At 33.2% G+C, this 21,834-nt stretch overlaps 2 protein-coding genes across 2 annotated transcripts; one reads left to right on the top strand and one right to left on the bottom strand.

Moving 5' to 3' along the window:
* The first annotated feature begins 11,351 nt into the window (after positions 1 to 11,351).
* LOC114734760 (probable sucrose-phosphate synthase) lies at positions 11,352 to 18,368 on the top strand. The gene is made up of 13 exons (XM_028922405.1): positions 11,352 to 11,651; positions 11,761 to 11,850; positions 12,374 to 12,615; positions 12,916 to 12,979; positions 13,142 to 13,840; positions 14,573 to 14,689; positions 14,847 to 14,978; positions 15,087 to 15,263; positions 15,637 to 15,690; positions 15,779 to 15,841; positions 15,931 to 16,875; positions 17,060 to 17,187; positions 17,634 to 18,368. Exons 1-13 carry the CDS (start codon positions 11,469 to 11,471, stop codon positions 17,911 to 17,913), a joined length of 3,174 nt encoding a protein of 1,057 aa, XP_028778238.1. The 5' UTR covers positions 11,352 to 11,468; the 3' UTR covers positions 17,914 to 18,368.
* A 601-nt stretch (positions 18,369 to 18,969) lies between these two features.
* On the bottom strand, positions 18,970 to 20,553 carry LOC114734761 (pentatricopeptide repeat-containing protein At3g12770-like). Its single transcript, XM_028922406.1, has one exon. The coding sequence runs from the start codon at positions 20,551 to 20,553 to the stop codon at positions 18,970 to 18,972; it is 1,584 nt and encodes a 527-aa protein (XP_028778239.1).
* Positions 20,554 to 21,834: the final 1,281 nt, after the last annotated feature.

The raw sequence follows: 21,834 nt of genomic DNA, 5'->3' as shown, positions 1-21,834 counted from the left end.
CAAGTTACCATTCTTCTCTTTTGTAAAGTTCTAAAATTGGCTCAAAACCATGCTTAAGAGTTTGCATAAAGATGTGTCATTTAAAGGAATAAAAATGCCATTTTACATAATGGAGGGAAACCATCACAGCATGTTATCATTGAGGAGATCAACAATGTTTCATCCTTTTTTGAATTGGCAGTTCGAGTTGAGCATGGTGAAACTATAACATCGGTCAAAAAGAGCTCTAAGCTACAAAAAGTTAATATCTCCACAAACAAATAAAGATTGACAATAATTATGTACAAATTCAAGCCTCAAAAATAACTGAAATGCAAATCACGAATTTGTTGCCAAGGCTAACCCATCCAACATTTCTTGTGGAAAAAAGCTTCTTGGCAAAATCATCTCTTTAGCATTTTTTATTTTTGTGCTAACCTTGTTTGGATTTGCAGGTCACCATTTTGCTCAGTGAATAGTAAAGAAAAGTTACAAATATTTTGCATTAATAAGAGATACTTACTTGGAGTAAGAACTATTGCAAACTCTTCCCATATCATCTACATGAATATTGTTAACTTTCTTTCCTTTTTTACTTTTACCAGCATGCAAGTAATTTTTTCTCTAGATCTTAGGTTAATTTTATTTCTTAGCTCTTGTCCCTCTTTTACTTTTTGTATATAGTTATACTATTTTATTGTTTTTTTAATTAATGCATTCTAATTGTTTTTTATAACCAAAGGAACCCTTCACCAAAAATTGAGTACGGTTTAGCTCTTTTTTTTTAATAAAAAAATTATTTACGATTCGATCCCCAAGCTGACCGTAGTAGAAGAGAATATAATCACCAGGTAGCTCCTAAAACTTGATACTTCTCCTGTGCTTAATTTAGAGCCTATTGAAAAGTTGATGTTAATCATAAAGATAAGATTTATTTTACATATTTATCAATTTTTTTAAATCAACTTTGTTGATATTAAAAAAGACACGTTTTAGAAAAAAAAAACATACTCCCTCCTATTCAAAATATAAGCAAAATTTTGGTGGAGGGGTTTTTTTTTTTATAAGACAACATTCACTTTTGTCTAAACATTTAATGGGTTTTTTTTTTTAAAATTTTGTCCTACATATATTCTTTTTCCTCTTTGATGCATTTATTGTATCTTTTATTTATTCTCTTCATTAATAAGAGCATATTTGGAAAGAAAAAATATATGCTTTGCATATTTATTATTTTAAACTAATTTTAACTAAGTTCTTGATAAATATAAATAAATAAAGTTTAGTTTATATTTTGAATTGGAAGGAGTATCATATTAAATAATTTAACTAACATTTTTAGTTTACTCAAATTAATTAATTAGGTCTTATATTAAGAATTGGATGCGTACTACCTCTAGTCTTAACATAAGAGCTAATTAGAAGATTAGATTTGATTTTAAATATAATACCTTAATTTACTCTGTCTCTTATTTTTTTTAAAATATTCCTACTAATTGCAAATGATTTCCACCAAAGGATAATTTCAATTATTCAATATGCATGATTGATGGGAATAATTTGGAGAGATTAACATATATTTATGATAAATAACTAACTTAACTAATTTTTTTATTATTCTCAAATTAGTTATCTATGACATTAAGCAGTGCAGTATTAATTACTACTCATTTATTCACTTTCGTTTCATTTTCGTCGTGAAAAAAGCATACATATCACATCATTGATTTCAATTTTAGGTGGGGAAGAGGAGCTTTCTTAATTAATTATAGTAAAACATAATTCAAATAAACATTTTACACTTTTTTTTTTTTGACAAGTTATCAGATAGTGATTTATATGATAAACACATAAATGCTTGAAACAAAAGTCAAGCCGCTAGATTGTTGTTGATTCATATCAGTTGACACCACAAACAGAATAGTTTATTTGTCAAATCACACAAGTTTAAACGCCAAGAATTTAATTAGGCCTAGCATGATTTATGACCAACTTGTTGATCAAACCAATTGGCTGAATTGAACCCCATTTGAGTATGATTGACCAAGACGACGCCCTGTGTGGGTCAAGAGGTTTGAATCCACTGGAGTTGTCCATCTCATTATTCGTTTTTTTATTCTTTATGGTCTGTTCTGTCCACTTGACGCCGGGTCAAAACAGATACATGCGCATAAAATTAAATACTCGGTGATGGCAAAAAGAAAAAAAAAAGAAATTTAAAGCTGCGTGATTATAGAATTTCTTGTACGCTTTTCGAGTCGTGTGCATTTTTTTTTAATTTTTTAATATTACGTGAAAAATAAGGAGTATAATATAAATTTATCTCAAAAGTTTATACTCAAGAGTTATAGGTATTTGAAAGTTTTTTTAAAACAAATTTGTCTCAAGAGTCAAAATCGTAACTATATTACCCCTTATCATCAAAAACTAACATTGATTATTAAAATAGTGACGCTTATCATTAACACTTTTAAAAGAATAAGGTAATACTGCTGTGATTTTAAATTTTTAAGAAAAATTTACTTTAAAAAAAAAACCTTCAAATACTCAACACACACTGAAGTGAAAACTTTGTAAGAAAATAACACGTGCAATGAATTTTCTAGTTGATTTACTGTTTAGTTTATTAATCTTTTCCGGTGCAACCAAAAAAAAAACCTGTTCTGTTGATTAATTGATTAACCGTATGTATCAATTTAAAGTTCAATTTTTCCCCAAAAAAATTAAAATTCTAGTTTATTAAGTTTATCCTTGTTGTTAAGGAGCGATGGGGCTTGGCCCAGACTCATAAAGAAGTTAGGCCCATTATTTCATGGGCCGGCTCTCACGAGAGAATCTCTAGCAATGCACATAATGTGGATGAACGGGAACCATCGCTTAACATACATATATGGGGAAAAAAAACGTTAAAAGAGTTTTCTCGCTGGGACCAACAATATCTTGGATATAATTAATATGATTACGTGACACCGCTTGGCAAAAAAAATAGATTTTCATTTATGGGTAGTTTTCATTTCAAATGATTAGATGAAAGATAGTAAGAAAAATGATACTCCTCCAATTCTTAATATATGACCTAATTCTTGAGTTGATTTTGGTCTTAAATATAAAATATATTTATTATATTTATCAATTTTTTTCATAATTAAATAGAAGAGGGAAAAGAGGTATTGAGAAAGATGATCATGGTGTTTTAGAAAAAATGTGTCACTTTTCTTATAATTAACTAACTTACCTAATTTTCTTAATCTGGTCAAATTAGTTAAATGGGTCTTATATTAAGGATTGGAAGAGTATATTTTTTTATAATAAATAATTGACTCAATTAATTTATTTAATTTTCATAAATTAATTATATATCCTAATATGAGAGGCAGCATTCAATCAAATATAAGAAAAATGGATATCTTTAAACAAAATATGTAACATGCACGTTGAATAAAAGAACAAATGTGCCCCGCCACCCGGTGGTCCTTAACTTCTAGCTGAGACAGCATAGGGTGTGTGTGTGTGTGTTTTCTTCCTTTTCTTGTGTACAAAGGACAATTGAGAAGTGTAGAGAGGGGTGTTGTCTAGTGGTTGTCACTGGTGAGTGCTTATCCAATGACCGCTATCTGTAACTTACGTTGTATGGCTCTGTTTTAAGGTTGCATATACGATGTAAGAAACCAATTTCATTCACACAAAAAAAAAATTAATTAATTAAATGCATGTGCATAAAATTGAACAAAATAATAAAAGAAGTTAATTTCATTCGTATCCTCTTCTTGCTTCCAACTTTAATGCCACCTACGTGATAAATCATCCTATCGGTGGCTTCAGTCTTCACCTATCCTCAAGTCCACAATCTTAATTTATCATTAGCACAAAATTTTTTAGATTAAAAAAAACAGAGAGAAATCCTGTAACAAACAGATTTGAAAAAAAATGGAAAAGTGATTTTTTTATGTATATTTGTGTTGGTTAGTCCAACATTGGAATTGAGGACTTGTTAAATAAATATATTACAGAGAAAAGAGTTAGGCAAATATTTGCACTTTATCTTCCATATTGTACATTTTCCCCCTATTATTTTACATCTTTTCTTTCATATTCTGCAATCTCTAAGGCATTTTTTTCGTCAAATATATTTGTCAATAAGTCGTTAATTCCAATTTCTCCTCAAGAAAATTGAACTGCACGCAATCTAATTAAAAAAAAATTAAGTTGTGGTCTTTAATATAAAAACTCGTTTGATTTTTATTTTAGTTCTAAATATAAGGTCTCAATCTATTTTGTTTATCATATTTATCTATTTTTTCATGACGGTCATTGTAATAATAATAACTCTAACCAATACACTTAATGAGCAAAAATATTTTAGTAAAAACAACACATATTTATTACAAATAATTAACTTAACAAGTTTTTTTAATCTATTCAAATTAGTCAACTAACTCTTATATTGAGGATCGAAAGTAATATTTCACTTGTTTCATGATCAATACGAATGGATCTGATGGCAATTAGTGACTTGATTTTTTAAATTATTACAAGAATCTAGATTTTTTCCCCCAAAATAAAAGTGCGGAAATTAGTTCGGCGATTCGGCAATTGAATAAAATTATAAAAAAGGACAAGAATGATCCAGATGGTGAGTAATTATAAAGAGTAGGGTATCCACGTAACGTGAAATGATTCTCTTTGAGAGAGAATGGGGCATCGATCATCATGTGTCAGCAAAGGGTATAATTAAAGTGATCACATCCGATCTGGCCAAAAACAAAACAAAAGTGATCCTGTCTGCAAAGGCCAAAAGGTGCATTGATATGTGAGTCCCCAGAGTTGACATGAATAACGATCTTATAGCTTGACACGTGGCCATGAAATGTAGGTCGCAGGCAGCAATGTTTTCTGTAGCTAAACTATAAGATTTAAATTTCTATAGTATGAAATTTTAATTTGATGGGTTAATTTTAAAAAGTATATTTTTAGTTCTTTAATATTAAAATTATTAATAAAAATGATGATTCCAAGATTTTAAATATTAATAAAATATTATTAATTTTAATTTTAATTTTAATTTTTAAAACAATCATAATTATTTAAAAAAATTATCATTTAAAACTAGTAATTTTAGGATTAAAAGATAAAAAATATATCTTTTAAAGTTAAAAGACTAAACTAAAATCTTATAGAAAATTAAAAGACCAAATGTGCTTATATGGTCATATTTGTAAATCATTTCTAACATGTTTTATACAAATCAAATAAAATTTTAAATTATATTAACTCTCATTTAAAATTCAACAACTTTCCAACTTTATTCCTATTTAATATACATTATACCTAATGTAAAAAAAGTTAACACAATAATAAATAAAATGTCAAAACGTACATTTATATATAAAAATTCTCTCACTGCCCTATGAATGAGATAAAAAATATATTTTCTTTTTATCCTATAAATAAAAATATAGGAACAGAGGAGTATACTTTAACTAACAGCCTGATCCAACATGCAACCTCTCATGTCACTGGGCTAGACCACTGGTGATAGTAAGCAGTATGATGCAAAGTTTAAAGCCTTCAATCATCTTACCACCTAATAACATAAAAGCTCAATTATAAAGAAAAAAGCTGTGAGTTGGATCATGTTGCTAATTTAAGTTGCTAGTGTCTATTCCTTTAAATAAAGAATAAAAAAAAAGTCTTAATTACCCAGAGATTAGCTTAATAGCTGATCCCATATAGCTCTGTGGTAAAGTTCAAGGGTTTCTTTGCACACTATCATCTCCTCGGGCTTCAAACAATATTCATTATTATCTGTTAATTGTAATAGTAGCAACATGTTCACCTTTACGTAACTCAATTTTAATTAATGGCGTGTTTTTTTTTAATCATAAAGGGAAGCCAAAAAGACCCCAAAAAAATAAAAAACTAAAAGTAAACAAGACTATAGGCATTGACCAGCCCTTATTTAAGAATATCCGACCCGGCAAGACCTCCAAAAGGTCAGGAAGAGTGAAAGCCAGGAGCCCAGGAGGTTCAAATAATTAGCAAAAAAAAATCAATTAATTAACTTTAAAAATAGCAATATGTTAAACTTTACTCTACACAATTCAAATTTTAACATGTGATAACTTGCTTGGATTTCCGGTTTGCTGTCTACGGGATTTTTTAGAAAATTCAATTTTATTATAATTGTTGTTTCATTAATTTTCAGATTCAGTTTGCAAAATAAAAAGTACACATAAAATGCCAGTTTTCTAAGTATTAAGTTCCTTTCGAAAAACTTCGTTTCAGCTTGGAAATAACGTGGTCTTGCAAACTTTAAGGTAAACACATATTTGTAATAAATATGTGGTCTTTTTATTATTCTTGCTAATCAAGTGTATCAACTAAAACTATCACTATTATAAGAACTATCTTAAAAAAATAGATATATATGAGAAATAAAATGATTGAGATCTTATATTTATGACTAAAATAAACATCAAATAAACTATTATATTAAACGCCGGAGGTAGTAAGAAAAAGTAGGAAGTGTTGTTTATAATGTTTGTGTTTCAGTCCAATTTATAATTATATATAAAGAGAGGTAATCAAGGAGATGCGTAGTGCGCTTGTTGAGATATTTGGATCGAGTTCAGATATTAATTAGGGGCATTGTTGGCAAAAAAAGATTTGTGATATTTTAATACTGGATAATTAATCCTCAGGTCTTTATAGTTTCATATGATCTTTAATCAGGTCCTATAAATTTTTTTTTTATCAAATCCTTTTACTTTTATATGTTTTTAGTCAAGCCCCTTCATTTTTATCTTTTTATCATGTCCTTATAATTTTAATTATTTTTTAATTACGTCATTTATAGTTTTAAAAAATTATTTATTGACTTTATTCTTTAAAATTAATTTCATTTTTAAATTAATAATTATATAACTGGACAAATAATTAATATAATCATTTAGTAATTAGTAATTAATCAGAATAATCAATTATACTGAACTATAAATTATTTATAATTATATTCTAATTTTAGAAAATTTTATTATTATAATTTGAATTTTATAATTATAAAAATTAAAATTGAAAAATAAATGATATATATGTTTAACTAAAAATTTAAAAGAATAGTAACATAAGATTATTATAATAATTTATTATTTATAGAGTAAAGAATAAAAACTACAATGACCTAATTAAAAATAAGGTAAAATAATAAGGCCTTGATAAAAAAAATTATAAAAACCTAATTAAAAACATGTGAAATTATAAAGACCTGATAAAACAAAAAAATTATAGGGACCTGATTAAAAACCCGTTGAAACTATAAAGACTTACATATTAATTATTTCTTTTAATAAAGATCAATAACTTTTTTTATTCGTGCGGTTTAGATATTTTTTCAAATATTTGAGATCACAAAGAATAAACGTGGAATATACGGGGATGCTAGATCATAAATTATTTATAAATAAAAAAATATATCTATTTTGTGAAAAGAATGGAAGTATTGTGGATAAGCACTCCTCCTCCTCATCCTATACATTCGTCAATATTTTTGTTTTAACTTTCATTCAAAAAAAAATTGCATATTCATTATATTTATTAAAAAAAAACTCATAAACCTCATTAAAAAAAAAAGATGTATTTGGCAACTATATTTAATGTTTAGAAGCTTTTTTTTCCCCCTCTTTTTGGCCAGCTTTACAAGCTTTGTTTTTATCTATTAAATTCTTTGCATGAAATATGTGGCAACAAAAAAAAAAATCTATGGATCAAATAACATGATTACTATGCATGATTATGATTTTAGCGCTCAGTAATACTGCGAACGTCGCTATGAACACCCTTGTACACCTCAATGAACAGAAATGCGAAGGGATCGTTAATTAATTGATTAATTGACTAATACAATTGTTTTATTGTTTTTTTAATCAAACCTAATAATAATGAAGCATCTAGTTTGATACGAAAGAGATATGATTTGAGGTTAATTAATTAACAGAATATGGCATCTATAATAGTGTGGGGTGGGGATCATTCTGGCTACTGAGGGCCCCCGCGCACCCTCTTCCTTAATATCTCTCAAGAAGTCTTATAATCCACAGAAGACAAGTTTCCCAATTTTTTTAAAAAAAAATTTACTTAAAAGATCCTAAACAGTGGATAAAAAGACTCGGCCAGCAGGATAAATATACAAACAAGTCATTCTGTACAAAAAGTTCAAAAAATATGGAAACAATGAGTATTAATCCAATTTTCAACTTTTTTTTAGTATACCCCCTTGCCTACTAGAGACTGTTTGGCATGAGGAAAATAGAAGGACGTGTAAGGGGAAAAAAAACTTCAATGAGCTTTATTTAAAAAATTAAAAATTAAAGTTTTGAAATTTCAATAAAAAAATTATAAAAAAGAGTAATAAAAATTAGTAAAAAACTTTTAACCTTACTTTTTTAAATTTTTAAATTAAACTTATTAAAAATTTTCTTTTCCCCCTCCATTCATTTTTCTCGGACCAGACCCTTATACATAAGACGCAGTTTTTTTTTTTTGGCCAATAAACACAAGATACGGTTTTATACTAATAAGAAGTCCAGGGCCGTTAATACCTGCCCTGCTCGTTTAGGGAAAAAACCTCGTTAAAAAATTTACTTCTCAGGCCTCTCTTTCATACTCATTCTCTCTCTTTCATTCACTCTGTATTCATAAATAAATAAAATATATTTTTACATATTAATTGTTTTTAATTAATTTTTTAATTTATGTAGTACTACCTCCGGTCCTAATTATAAGAGTCAGTTGACTAATTTGAGGAGATTAAGGAAGTAAGTTTAGTTAGTTATTTGTCCTAAATAGATGTTGTCTTTCCTAAAATATCCTTGCTAATCAAGTGTATTGATTAGAACTATCATTGTTAGAAGGGTTACTTTGGAAAAAAATGTATAAATATGAGAGACAAAGTGAATTGAGATCTTATATTTAGGACCAAACTAAAAGTCAAACAAAATCTTATATTAAAGATCAAAGATAGTACTCCTCCGGTCCTTATTATAAGACCCAATTTGACTTTTTATTTGGTCCTAATTATAAGACCCAATCCATTTTATCTCTTATATTTATGCATTTTTTTCCAAGATAATCCTTCTAATAATGATAGTTTTAGCCAATATACTTAATTAGCAAGGATATTTTAGGAATGACAACACTTATTTATTATAAATAACCAACTTAACTTACTTCCTTAATCTCCTCAAATAAGTCAATTGGATCTTATAATTAGGACCGGATGAGTATAATTTAACTATTTATGCATTACATACATAGGCGCGGACGGAGTATCGGAATTTTAGTGTTTTCTCTTATGAATAGACCTCCAGAGCGTGACAATGAAACAATACATTAAATTTTTTCTTTGGGGTCTTGTAGAGCATTACTTCGACATTGACTACTACCTGTTCTCATGACGCAAAGGTTATCCTTTTTTTTTTTTTAACGAAAAAAATCAATAAGAGAACATTAGGCGCATGCCAAGGATTTTCCAATTTTTTCCTACTGTCATACCATAAAAACTAAACACATCTGGAGAGTGGAAAAACAAATTATATTACTCTTCCGATTTTTAATATATGACCAAATTTTTGAATTGGTTTTGATCCTAAATATAAGACTCATTTTTCATATTTATTAATTTTTTCTAAATTATCCCCATAGATATTCCCTCAACCATAATCAAGTAGAAGAAGGAAATGAGGTATTAAGAAAGATGATTATGATATTTTAGAAAAAATTTGTCACTTTTCTTATAATTAACTAATTTACCTAACTTCCTTAATCTAATTAAATTAATTGAATATATCTTATATTAAGGACCGGAGGAGTATAATGTTTATACTTATAAATAGTATTTGAGGGCTATATTACCTATACAACCATGGACATATTAGTTTCTGCGTATTAATAATCTTTGACTTCTTTCCGTGCTTTGGCCTTGATCATAACGGGAATCCCGTGACAGTTATGATTTCTTGACCAATAGTATTAACAACCTAACGCCTATATAAATCAACTTTAATTTCGTGCCCACGGCAGTATTCTCTCAATTTTCAATTTTTTAATAAGTAATATAAAAAAAAAATTGTTATCATCTGGTCCCTCTGCATTGCATGAGAAACATAAATTGTTATCAAACTATCAATGATTGGTGATGTGACTTGAAACGTGTTATTTAATATCTTAATTAATCGCTGCCTCTGATTGGAAAAAAAATCACTAATTTTCCATCGGTCAAAAAATAGAGAAAACTCTTTGTATATGTCACGTGGGGTAGGAAAAATAATTTGCCCTCTTAACATCTGGTACATGCAGAATAAATATATACTTACGAAGATAAATATATAGATTTTGCGTTCACTTATTTTCTATTCACAGTACACTGATGAGTTTTAAATATCTTCTTATTTTGATTTTGATATCTGATTCTAAAACTGAACATACATTTTCCAATTATTAATTACTTGCATTTTAAAGTTAAAATTAAATCTTTTCCACTGTACATTTTAAACAATAAAAATAACAGGCTAGTAATTATTAATTATTAATATAATATATTTCTTTTGGTCCTAAATATAAAAGTAGTGATTAAAAAATAATTAATAATAGTAATAATAAATAATAAGTAATTAACTAATTATTGAGCTGTCCAACAAAGCAACGCAACGTGACCTGATTGTCAACTGCCAGCTTTGCTCCTAAGCATACTCGTATTCATTGTGTCAGGACTTCATAATTCTCATTCAAGCTTTCATGACCCGGGGGGGGGGGGGAAGAAAAAAATATTGTTTATTTTACGAAAAATAATCAAAATCTGAGATTTAACCAAATGTAGTGTAATACTACTATAATACTCCTCCGATCCTAATTATAAAACTCAATTGACTTATTTGAAAAGATTAAGGAAGTAAGTTAAGTTGGTTATTTATAATAAATAAGTGTTGTCATTCCTAAAATATCCTTGCTAATTAAGTATATTGGCTAAAACTATCATTATTAGAAAGATTATCTTGGAAAAAAATACATAAATATAAGAGATAAAATGGATTTGAGTCTTATAATTAGGACCAAATAAAAAGTCAAATGGGGTCTTATAATAAAGACCGGAGGAGTATTAAAAATTAGCAAAAATAAAATTAACTGTTGGCAATTGAAAAGCAAAAATAAAAATTAACACAATCGTCAAGAAGCACGCACCCCTCAAATCCAGTCCTCAGTCTCGGTCCATTCCTTTCCAGACGTTTCTCGCCGAATATTCCTTTTTTTTTTTTTTGGTGAGCTCTTCTTCAATATCTTTTTTTTTTTTGGTTGGCCGAAGGTTCTTCTCCTTGGATTGCAATCTCTCTAGACAGTTTCTGCAAGACTCCACAATATTAGTGTACGAATCTTCACCATAAATCTCTCTTCCTCAAGTAGTTGCAGAGGAGGAGGAGGAGGAAGAAGAAGAGGATATGGCGGGAAACGATTGGATAAACAGCTACTTGGAGGCGATACTGGATGTCGGACCAGGTCTCGATGATGCCAAATCCTCTCTGCTTCTCAGAGAGAGAGGTAGGTTCAGTCCCACTCGCTACTTCGTTGCGGAGGTCATCTCTGGTTTCGATGAGACCGATCTTTACCGCTCTTGGGTTCGGGTACTACTCTACTACTTCCTCTATCTCATTCTGATTTCATCATTCTTTTTCTCCTTGACAGTTTGCTTTGTTTTTATGGAATTTATTGTTTGGCGTTTTGCTATGGTAGGCTTCTGCAACGAGGAGTCCCCAGGAGAGGAATACTAGATTGGAGAATATGTGTTGGAGGATCTGGAACTTGGCTCGGCAAAAGAAGCAGGTTCTATTAATGTTGTTTCACTTTGTTGCTCATTTGTAAATCCATGTTATTAACTGATTGTGTGACTCGGACGTGAATTCAACCTGGTTGCTGCATCTGATTTGTGTATGGTGATTGGGGATTATTGGCGTTAGGATAAAAAATTTATTTAGTCTGCCTATTTTCTGGTTGAGTGAAGTAGCAAATTCACTTCTTCTGAGCCTGCTTCTTCCTTAGTAGTTCAGTTTCAAGTAATGGGCTCTTCAGTTTCTGATTTTCAGGCTGATGTTTTGGATTGCAGGTAAAGTGCTCTGGTGGTTTTTGGGAATATGGTTTTCCCTTTTTTCCTTCTTTGGGTTAAACTATATCGTTGTCTGGGTCCGTCTTATCCTCGAGTCTTGCATCAACTAATACAGAATAGCAGTTTCGCAAATTTTTATTGTATGTGCGAAATTAAGCATGCGTGCGAGGGGAGACAAAAATCACCTCGGGGTCTTGTATCTCTGTCTCATCGTTTAATAAGATATTCTCTTTTATTTTATAGCTTGAAAATGAGGAAGCACAAAGATTGAATAAACGTCATCTTGAACGTGAAAGAGGCCGCAGAGAAGCAACTGCTGATATGTCAGAGGACTTATCAGAGGGAGAAAAAGGAGATCCAGTCAGTGATGTTTCAGCTCATGGCGATAGTACAAGAGGAAGAATTCCTAGAATCAGTTCTGTTGATGCTATGGAGATATGGGCTAACAGTCAGAAGGGGAAGAAACTCTATATTGTACTCATAAGGCACGAATTGCACTTTAGAGCTTCTTGGTCTCTGAAGTGGCCTTGAATAGAAATGTTTGTTCGCAGTAGTTCTCATAAACATTACATATTAAATGATTTGGTTGCTCACTTTATTGTGCTCTTTCTACTGCATGGACCTATTATGCGGTATTTTCAACACCAGTCAGACTACGACTGGATGAAAGACATTGAAAACATTTTCACGATAAATATTAGTTAATTTTATTAGTATGCATGGTCCGGTTTCTTTTGCGTGCGTAATTTGATTATTTCTTAGTCTAACAACTAGTATATTTGCAGCATTCATGGTCTAATAAGAGGCGAGAATATGGAGCTGGGACGGGATTCTGATACTGGTGGTCAGGTAATACTTATGTTTTCTTATATTTTATTTATTTATTTCTATTTCGTATTAAGAATCCAGTCTCTTTTATAACAATACAATTCTCTACTCTTTATAATATTTTGATATCTACATGGTCAAGTGTGAAACTAAAATCTTTTTGCTTTTATCTCTACTGAATAGGTTAAGTATGTTGTGGAACTTGCAAGGGCCTTGGGCTCAATGCCAGGAGTTTATAGAGTTGATTTGCTAACTAGACAAGTATCAGCACCAGATGTAGATTGGAGTTATGGGGAGCCAATAGAAATGTTGACTCCACGAAACCAAGATGATTTAACAGATGATGGGGGGGAGAGTAGCGGTGCTTATATAATTCGTATACCCTTTGGTCCGAGGGATAAATATATTCCCAAGGAACATCTCTGGCCTTACATTTCTGAATTTGTTGATGGTGCTCTTAGCCACATCATACAGATGTCAAAAGCTCTTGGGGAGCAAATTGGTGGTGGGCGTGCTGTCTGGCCCGTTGCCATTCATGGACATTATGCAGATGCGGGGGACTCTGCTGCTCTTCTATCTGGTGCTTTAAATGTCCCAATGCTTTTCACTGGCCACTCACTTGGCAGGGACAAGTTAGAACAGCTTCTGAAGCAAGGTCGGCTATCAAGGGATGAAATAAATACAACATACAAGATTATGCGTCGAATAGAAGCTGAGGAATTAGCCCTTGATTCTTCTGAAATAGTCATAACAAGCACTAGGCAGGAAATAGAACAACAATGGCGTTTGTATAATGGCTTTGATCCAGTATTGGAGCGCAAAATTCGAGCGAGGATCAGGCGTAATGTGAGTTGTTATGGTAGATTCATGCCTCGTATGGCGGTAAGTTTTGGATCATAATTAAACGGTTTTCTGTTTATTGGATGATACACAAATTTGGTTCCCACCATATTCTTTCCTAATGAGTTGAGTCTTCGACCTCCAAGGGGAAGGCCTAGTGTTCGGCCACTGGGTTTCTCTTGGAGGCATAATTCAAATTTATTAAAACCACTATTTTACCTTTGTTTTAGACAGAACTGAGTTGCCATCATTTTGGCATCCAGTTTTCAGCTCTCTAGAGTTAGATTCCATGTTTGCAGTTTGCTTGCCTCTGCATTGAGATGTAGTAAGTTTATTTGCCTTAGTTTCTTGTTTCTCTTTTTTCAATCAGACATTATTATATGTTATCAATTTGGTTTACTTGTATTAACCTTGCACCTTTCTTTCTAATTTATCGCTTAAAGCAAAATGTCTTGCTGCTTAATTTGCAAGCCTATGCTATTTTATGGGTAAATTCTCTGTTTGTCTTGGGAGTTGTGGCTCTTCTATCTTTATCTGTATTGAACTGGTTTTTTGTCTCATCCGGAAGAGTTGTGTTTGATCACATATAAACTTTGACGGTGAATCTCATTGTTTTTGCAACCTGAATTATGTTTGGAAAATGGTTGCCTTAACTTCTGTGAAAGAACTTGTTTTTAGAGTTTTGTTGCAGATGCTCCAGGGATTTGTTGTTAATTCGTTGCTGGTCTTGCGTCATGTAAGATTAGATGATCATAATTTTGGGCCTTCATGCAGATAATTCCACCTGGCATGGAGTTCCATCACATAATTCCACAAGATGGTGATATAGAAAGTGAACCAGACGGAAATTTGGATCATCCTGCCCCCCAAGATCCACCTATTTGGTCTGAGGTTGGTTCAAAATATGCTTTAGATCCCTCTTTTGGTGCTTCCAGGACAATTAGCCTTCCTAAAATTCTGCTCATGTGATATGTCTGAGGGAAGAATGTTCTATTTCTAGATGCAATGCAATTGTTAAATTTATTTCAATTTAAACTTTGCTATCCAGATAATGCGGTTCTTTACCAACCCTCGCAAGCCGATGATCCTTGCCCTTGCTAGGCCAGACCCCAAAAAGAACATCACAACTTTGGTAAAAGCATTTGGAGAATGCCGTCCCCTGCGAGAGCTTGCAAATCTAGTATGAATAATTACTCTACATATGTTCAAGTATAATTTCTTCATTTTCTCTCCAGCTGACTGGGGTTGCCTGTCTGATCAATTGTTATTCCCTTTTTAATTTTTTCAGACATTAATTATGGGTAACAGAGATGGCATTGATGAAATGTCAAGCACAAATGCCTCTGTTCTTCTCTCAGTACTTAAGCTGATTGACAAGTATGATTTGTATGGGCAAGTGGCATATCCAAAACACCACAAACAATCTGACGTCCCTGACATATATCGTCTAGCTGCAAAGACAAAGGTAACTCCACCTCTTTGGTCATTATTAGACACTGTGTGAATACTGTCTGTTTGTCTTGTACATATTTGCGTCTTCCTGTTCACTTCATTTTGTAAGGACTCTTTTTGACATGCTAGCATTGTTGCATCACTTTGCTGTGGTTTGAAATTATTGGCATTTCTGAAAGTGAAGATGACAAAAATCTATTTTTCATAAAGAAATCTTGTTTTCTTTTAATGCAAATATTTCTGTTTTGTTCTCTATTTGGAACATATGATTTAAATAAAGCAGATGTGTGCCAATCTAATCTGAATATTATTGTATGTGTTCTCATCTCTTTCTTGTGCAAGCGTATCTTTTTCATTTTAAATTTTCTTCATGTGTTTCTATGCAGGGTGTTTTTATCAATCCAGCTTTTATTGAGCCATTTGGTCTTACCTTAATTGAGGTGACTTTCAGAATCTTGGAATGATTTCTTTTTACCTTATCACGTGATTATTTCATAAGTCATTAACGTATGCCTAGTCGTTGAACAGGCAGCTGCTCATGGTCTGCCAATTGTTGCAACGAAAAATGGAGGTCCCGTTGATATTCATAGGGTATGCTGATTCATAATCATTGGTATTTTATGTATTAATCTGAAAAGCTTTCCTTGGAAACTTCCGTGACTGCTTGGTTATTAACACAGGTACTTGACAATGGCCTACTTGTGGATCCCCATGATCAGCAATCTATTTCAGATGCTCTTTTGAAGCTTGTTAGCAACAAGCAATTATGGGCAAAATGCAGACAGAATGGGTTGAAGAATATTCATCTATTTTCATGGCCTGAGCATTGCAAGACTTACCTGTCTAAAATAGCCACTTGCAAACCAAGATATCCTCAATGGCTGCGAAATGATGATGGAGGTGAAAGTTCTGAATCGGAATCACCAAGTGATTCCTTGAGAGACATACATGATTTATCCCTAAACCTGAAGTTTTCACTGGATGGAGAGAAGAGTGGGGCTAGCGGAAATGATAATTCCATGGAATCTGAAGAAAATACAACTGATAGAAAAACTAAATTGGAGAATGCCGTGTTGTCATGGTCCAAGGGCATCTCCAAGGATACGCGCAGGGGTGGAGCTACAGAAAAATCAGATCAAAATACAAATGCAGGTAAGTTTCCGCCACTGAGGAGGAGAAAGCATCTGTTTGTCATTGCAGTGGACTGTGATACTACTGAAGGTCTTCTTGAAGCCATTAAAGTGATATTTGAGTCCGCAGAAAAGGAGAGGGCCGAAGGCTCTGTTGGGTTCATTTTGTCAACATCCTTCACAATATCTGAGATACAGTCATTCCTCGTCTCGAGCGGCTTGAGCCCTAATGATTTTGATGCTTATATTTGCAATAGTGGCAGTGATCTTTACTATCCATCCCTCACTTCTGAAGATCGTGCCTTTGTGGTTGACTTGTATTATCACTCACACATCGAATACCGTTGGGGTGGGGAAGGGCTGAGGAAAACTTTGGTACGTTGGGCAGCATCAATCACCGATAAGAAGGATGAGGTGGAGGAGCAGATTGTAACTCCTTCTGAACAGCTTTCTACTGACTACTGTTATGCTTTCAAACTGCAAAAGCCGGGAAAGGTAAATTTTTCTTTCTGGTTGTTTATGATTTTGTGCGAAAAATATCATCCCCAGCTTTAAGCTTGTGACTGGATTTACATGTAAGTGTCTCATAAGGATTCTTTTTTTTTTTTTTTTGGGGTTCCTTTAAAAATATTTTTTGACGGACTATTCCTTAAAATTTTATGTTCTTTTTATCTTACAGGCTCCTCCTGTGAAGGAACTTCGGAAGCTTCTGAGAATCCAGGCTCTACGTTGTCATGTTATTTATTGTCAAAATGGGACAAGAATGAACGTAATTCCAGTACTGGCATCTCGTTCGCAAGCCCTCAGGTATCGTTTAATCTTCACTGCCAATGTTTTGCTTCAACCAGTGCTGGTAAATTAACTTTCTGAGCTTTTTACTGTGTTTCTTTTTTCTAATTTTGCTGATAAAAAGGTGCGCAATGGACAGTTGCAGCATTACCTTCTCAAATCCTCGGATAGAACTATGCATCTATTAAAGCAAAGTTATTATGGAATAGTCTTCCACTTTCTGTGCCAGTATATGTATTCTTGACATTAAAGCAATCGTGGTTTATGAATAATTCGTTGTTGATAGGCTGATAGTATAAAAGGTGCAAGAACCTGGTTTCTTTAATGGCATTTAAATGAAGCATCTGAATCTAGGAACTCTCTTTTCCCTTATAGCATAATATCCTCTATTGACTATCACACGACAAAATAACTGCATAAATTTTATTTTGCAATCTGCTTGACTTGATCAACTTCTCCTCTAGGTACCTCTATGTTCGGTGGGGTTTTGAGCTGTCGAAGATGTTGGTGTTTGTGGGAGAATGTGGTGAGACTGATTATGAAGGATTGCTTGGTGGTCAACACAGAAGTGTTATACTGAAGGGAGTTGGTAGTAGTGCAATCAGCCAACTCCATAACAATAGAAGCTATCCTCTCTCGGATGTCATTGCACTGGACAGCCCCAACATTGCTGAGGCTAGTGACGGCAGCAGCGGTGCTGATATCCGTTCCCTGATAGAAAAATTAGGATTTCTCAAGGACTGAGAATAATCTCTCTGCTCAGCCATGTCTCTTCTGCGAAACATATCTTCATTCTTGCTTCTGTTCTTGAAAATGCTGACAAAGTCCTCCTCTTGCCTCCTTTGCAACTTGCATAGGCATTCTCTTTCATCTACCGCTTCATTCTATGAAGCTTGCAACTCGCATAGTTATTCTCTCATCTACCCCCTCACCCTATGAAGCTCGTTTTGGCTCTTGTATGTTGCCTGCACCTGTATATATACTTTTCAATAAAAGAGCAACTTCCATTTCAATCAGTTCGCCGCTTATCTTTTCGTGGACGTTGTTGTGACATTTCTCGTGACCTCAGTACCACTGGAAGTACCTGTCTTGTTCTCCGTTTTCATCTTTTTCCTTTTCTCTATTTACGATGGCAGCTTACGATGTTGCACAATAAGAAACAAGCATATATGAAAGGTATCCATCTCAGTTTGCCGTTACTTTGAGTATGAGATCCATTGTCAATCTGTAATTGAAGACTATATGTTGGGATGGATGATGGGTTATTTGCAGTTGTATATGTTATATGAAGAAACCAGATTGGTTTCCTTACGGACAAGTGATGCCTTGGAAATTCATTTCGTTTATTTGTATCGTCTTGTGAATTTACCACAGAAATATATTATTCATCATTCTCTCAACAGTCAATACCACCTACATTTAGCACCCAATTTCGCCCAAATCCGCCACGATGTCACTAAAAAGGACCGAAGGGGAGAATCTTAGTTTGAGGGAGCACCGTTTAAGAGGCACGAGCGTGCATAAAATGACATCAATTTAGCATCATCAGTATCACCTAAACAAGTTAAAAAATTAGGGTTAAAAAACACTAAAAAGTATTGTTCAAGTGCATTGTTATTACCTTTTCTTTCCCCCCCAAAAATTGCATCCGGTCTGCCATAAAATAGATAACACGATACTTTCTCAGCAGATTCGTCTGCCTTCGTTAAAACTGGCAAGCTCTGTTTGAAATGGTATTTAAGAATAGTGATGATGGCACATCACTTCCAGACTGAGGAGGCTGGATAGCTTAGTATCCCATCAGTGGATACCTACTTGCGCCATTATCCCATCCAATCTCATCAAAGTCTCAAAGATCTCTGAAGTAAATGGGTGAGTCTCATCGTTGACGCCAAATTTTATATAACCCGATTCCAGCTCAACGGAGCTATACCCAATTGGCTTCCTAATTTCTTTCTCTCTGATCGATGTCCTCAGTTTTGCTGCCTCCTTCCACCGACCTGCATCCTCATACATTTGTGCCAGAATTACATAACGCCCTGCATTATTAGGATCCAACACAAATAGCTTCTCAGCAGCAAATTCAGCCAGCTCTATATTCTTGTGTATTCTACAAGCACCCAACAAGGCACCATACACATTTTTATCTGGTTGAATGGGCATGGAGTTGATAAGCTCCCCAGCTGTATCTAAATGGCCAGCTCTCCCCAAGAGATCCACTGCACAAGCATAATGTGCTTCAGTTTTCTGAACTCCATAAGCTTCCATGGATTGAAACACATCCCAACCTTCTGCCAGCATGCCTGCATGACTACAAGCAGATAACAAAGACAAAAATATAACCCCATCGGGGCGTATGCCATCTTCAACTAGTTGTTTAAACATACTGAGTGCCTCGTGTGCAAAACCGTGCATCCCATAGCATCTAATTATGGCATTCCACACATAAATATTTCTCTCGGGGTCAAAGATTCGGTCAAAGATGACTCTTGCTATGTCTATATAGCCACAGTTTGAATACAAGGATATAAGACCACTGCACAAAGCAGCATTGAGTTTCATTCCCGACTTTACAATGTAAGAATGAATCCAGAATCCTGCTTGGATATCTGCAGCCTGAGCAAGTGCTGGAAGAACAGTTACAAAAGTGGTATTATCAAGGGCACCAGTGACATCATTCCTCAAAAGGGAATAGAAGATCCGGATCGCTTCATCGATGTACCCGTTTGTGGTATATCCTGAGATCATGGAATTCCAACTGACTATGTCTTTTTGAAGAATCCCATCAAATATTGTTCTAGAGATGTCAAGATCCTTACACTTGGCATAAAACGTCACAAGAGCGTTTCCAACATATAGATCAAAGTCCAAACCAAATTTCACAACATGTCCATGAATCAGTTGACCCTTTTTATGAGCTTCCTCTGCGCCACAAGCCTTTAGCACAAAAGGGTATGTGTAACGGTTTGGGGTTATGCCATTTGAGCGCATTTCATCATACACATTCAAGGCTTCAACAAAAGGACCCACATTCGCATAGCTCTTGATGATCACATTCCAACAAAATACATCTCTTTCAGACAATATGTCAAACACCTTCCTTGCGCTTTCCAGATTGGGAGGACCGAGCTCGGCGTAACTTCCAATAAGCTTAGTTGCCAGAAATTGATTTTGTTCATAACCTCGAACAATAATCTGCGCATGCACATTTTTTAAGCCGGCGATGTTTTTACAGAGCTGCAAGAGATCCGCGTAATGGTTCGAGTCTTTATGAGATTTCGAATATGTAATTCCCGCCACTAAAAATCTGATTGAAGTGTTCAAAACCCGATTCCATCCCAGCAGCCGCTGCTGTAATTTCCGAAATTGACGAGGGCCAGGCATAGGAACTCATCAAGATTCTATCAAATGTTTTCCGGGACTTACCACCCCCTGGAATCTCAGCCCACAAAGAGGCAGTTGTAACAGGCCCCAGTCCAAGTGCTGGTGCAAATGGGTCAGGCCGTGTTCGACCCAGCCAGCGCGGGAGAGGAAAAAGACCTGGAAGCTGCGAATCCCAGGAGACGCATGTGGAACACAGGTTTCTTTTTATTTAAAATATTAATCTATATAATTCAGCAAAAAATCTAATCATTTTATCTTGGATCAAAACCTATAATTTAAAATTTGAAGAACAGTTTAGCCAAAAAAAGAAATTTGAAGGGTGACAACTAAAATAAAAATAAACTTAAAAAACTAAAAATTATATTAATCCTGTTATTTTCATATATTGTAAAAGCCAAGTGTTACCCCAGTTTAAAATAGTTGCCTTCAAGTTCAGAGGGATGGGCAATGAGGTGATAAGCATACAGAAGAATTCAATATAAGCCAGTGAATTTATAAAATATTAAACACGACTTATTCCTATTTTCACCCAACTTCAAGAGACTCATCCGGTGAATATAAAATAAAAATATTTACAAAATTGATTCATGCCTCATTTATTAGATTTTATGCAGCGTACGGGTGAAGGCAAGTCGTCTGTTTCTGGTGGGTGAACGCATGGGATGGGTCAGAAGGTGATTTCCATACAGAGGAATGGGAATCAAACGCTGAAAGGCGCCATAAAGATTATGGGTTTCCTCAAATGAACACAAATGATCCCTCAGGTGTGGGATTTTGACTTCTGTCCTCAATTTTAATTTATTCTATGCAACTTGCAAATCTTTCATTCCATCTTACTCTTCCCTCCTTACTTATAAAAAGATGACTTTGATGCAAAATATAAATTATTTAAAGAGTAATTGATATTTATTTATTAATTTTAACTATACAATTGATTTGAGACAAATTTAATAAATTAACTATCATTTTTTTATTTTTATGAATTAGTTAAAGTGACCTATATTATGAATCGGAAAGAGTATAATATTCTTATCTTTTGCCCTTGTCAGTTCTGTAAGTGCTTGTAAATTGGAGCGTGAAACAATACATTTCATGTTCATAACAATAATTGTCATTTTGAAGTTATGTACATAAATTAAGAAACCAATAAATAACCCTAAAATTTAACAAAATATAATGATATTTTTCTTTCGGCAAAACTTAAAGATAACAGAGCTTGATGTTAATCTCCTTGAAAGTACTAGAATTGGAGAGAAGGGAGAGACCCTTTACAACTAGATT

The sequence above is a fragment of the Neltuma alba genome, unplaced genomic scaffold (assembly GCF_004799145.2).
Source record: "Neltuma alba isolate B1F8T4 unplaced genomic scaffold, ASM479914v2 tig00013139_pilon, whole genome shotgun sequence".
NCBI classification, from domain to species: Eukaryota; Viridiplantae; Streptophyta; class Magnoliopsida; order Fabales; family Fabaceae; genus Neltuma; species Neltuma alba.
Note: the sequence above shows the minus strand (reverse complement) of the source record. Positions and strands in the feature narration are given on the sequence as shown.

Bases quoted from the DNA above. Each gene is read 5' to 3' on its own strand.
- LOC114734760 (XM_028922405.1), top strand. From the start codon at position 11,469: ATGGCGGGAAACGATTGGATAAACAGCTACTTGGAGGCGATACTGGAT. The intron at 11,652-11,760 runs GTACTACTCTAC...TTGCTATGGTAG, and splicing joins TTTACCGCTCTTGGGTTCGG to GCTTCTGCAACGAGGAGTCC. The intron at 17,188-17,633 runs GTATCGTTTAAT...CTTCTCCTCTAG, and splicing joins TCTCGTTCGCAAGCCCTCAG to GTACCTCTATGTTCGGTGGG.
- LOC114734761 (XM_028922406.1), bottom strand. From the start codon at position 20,553: ATGCCTGGCCCTCGTCAATTTCGGAAATTACAGCAGCGGCTGCTGGGA.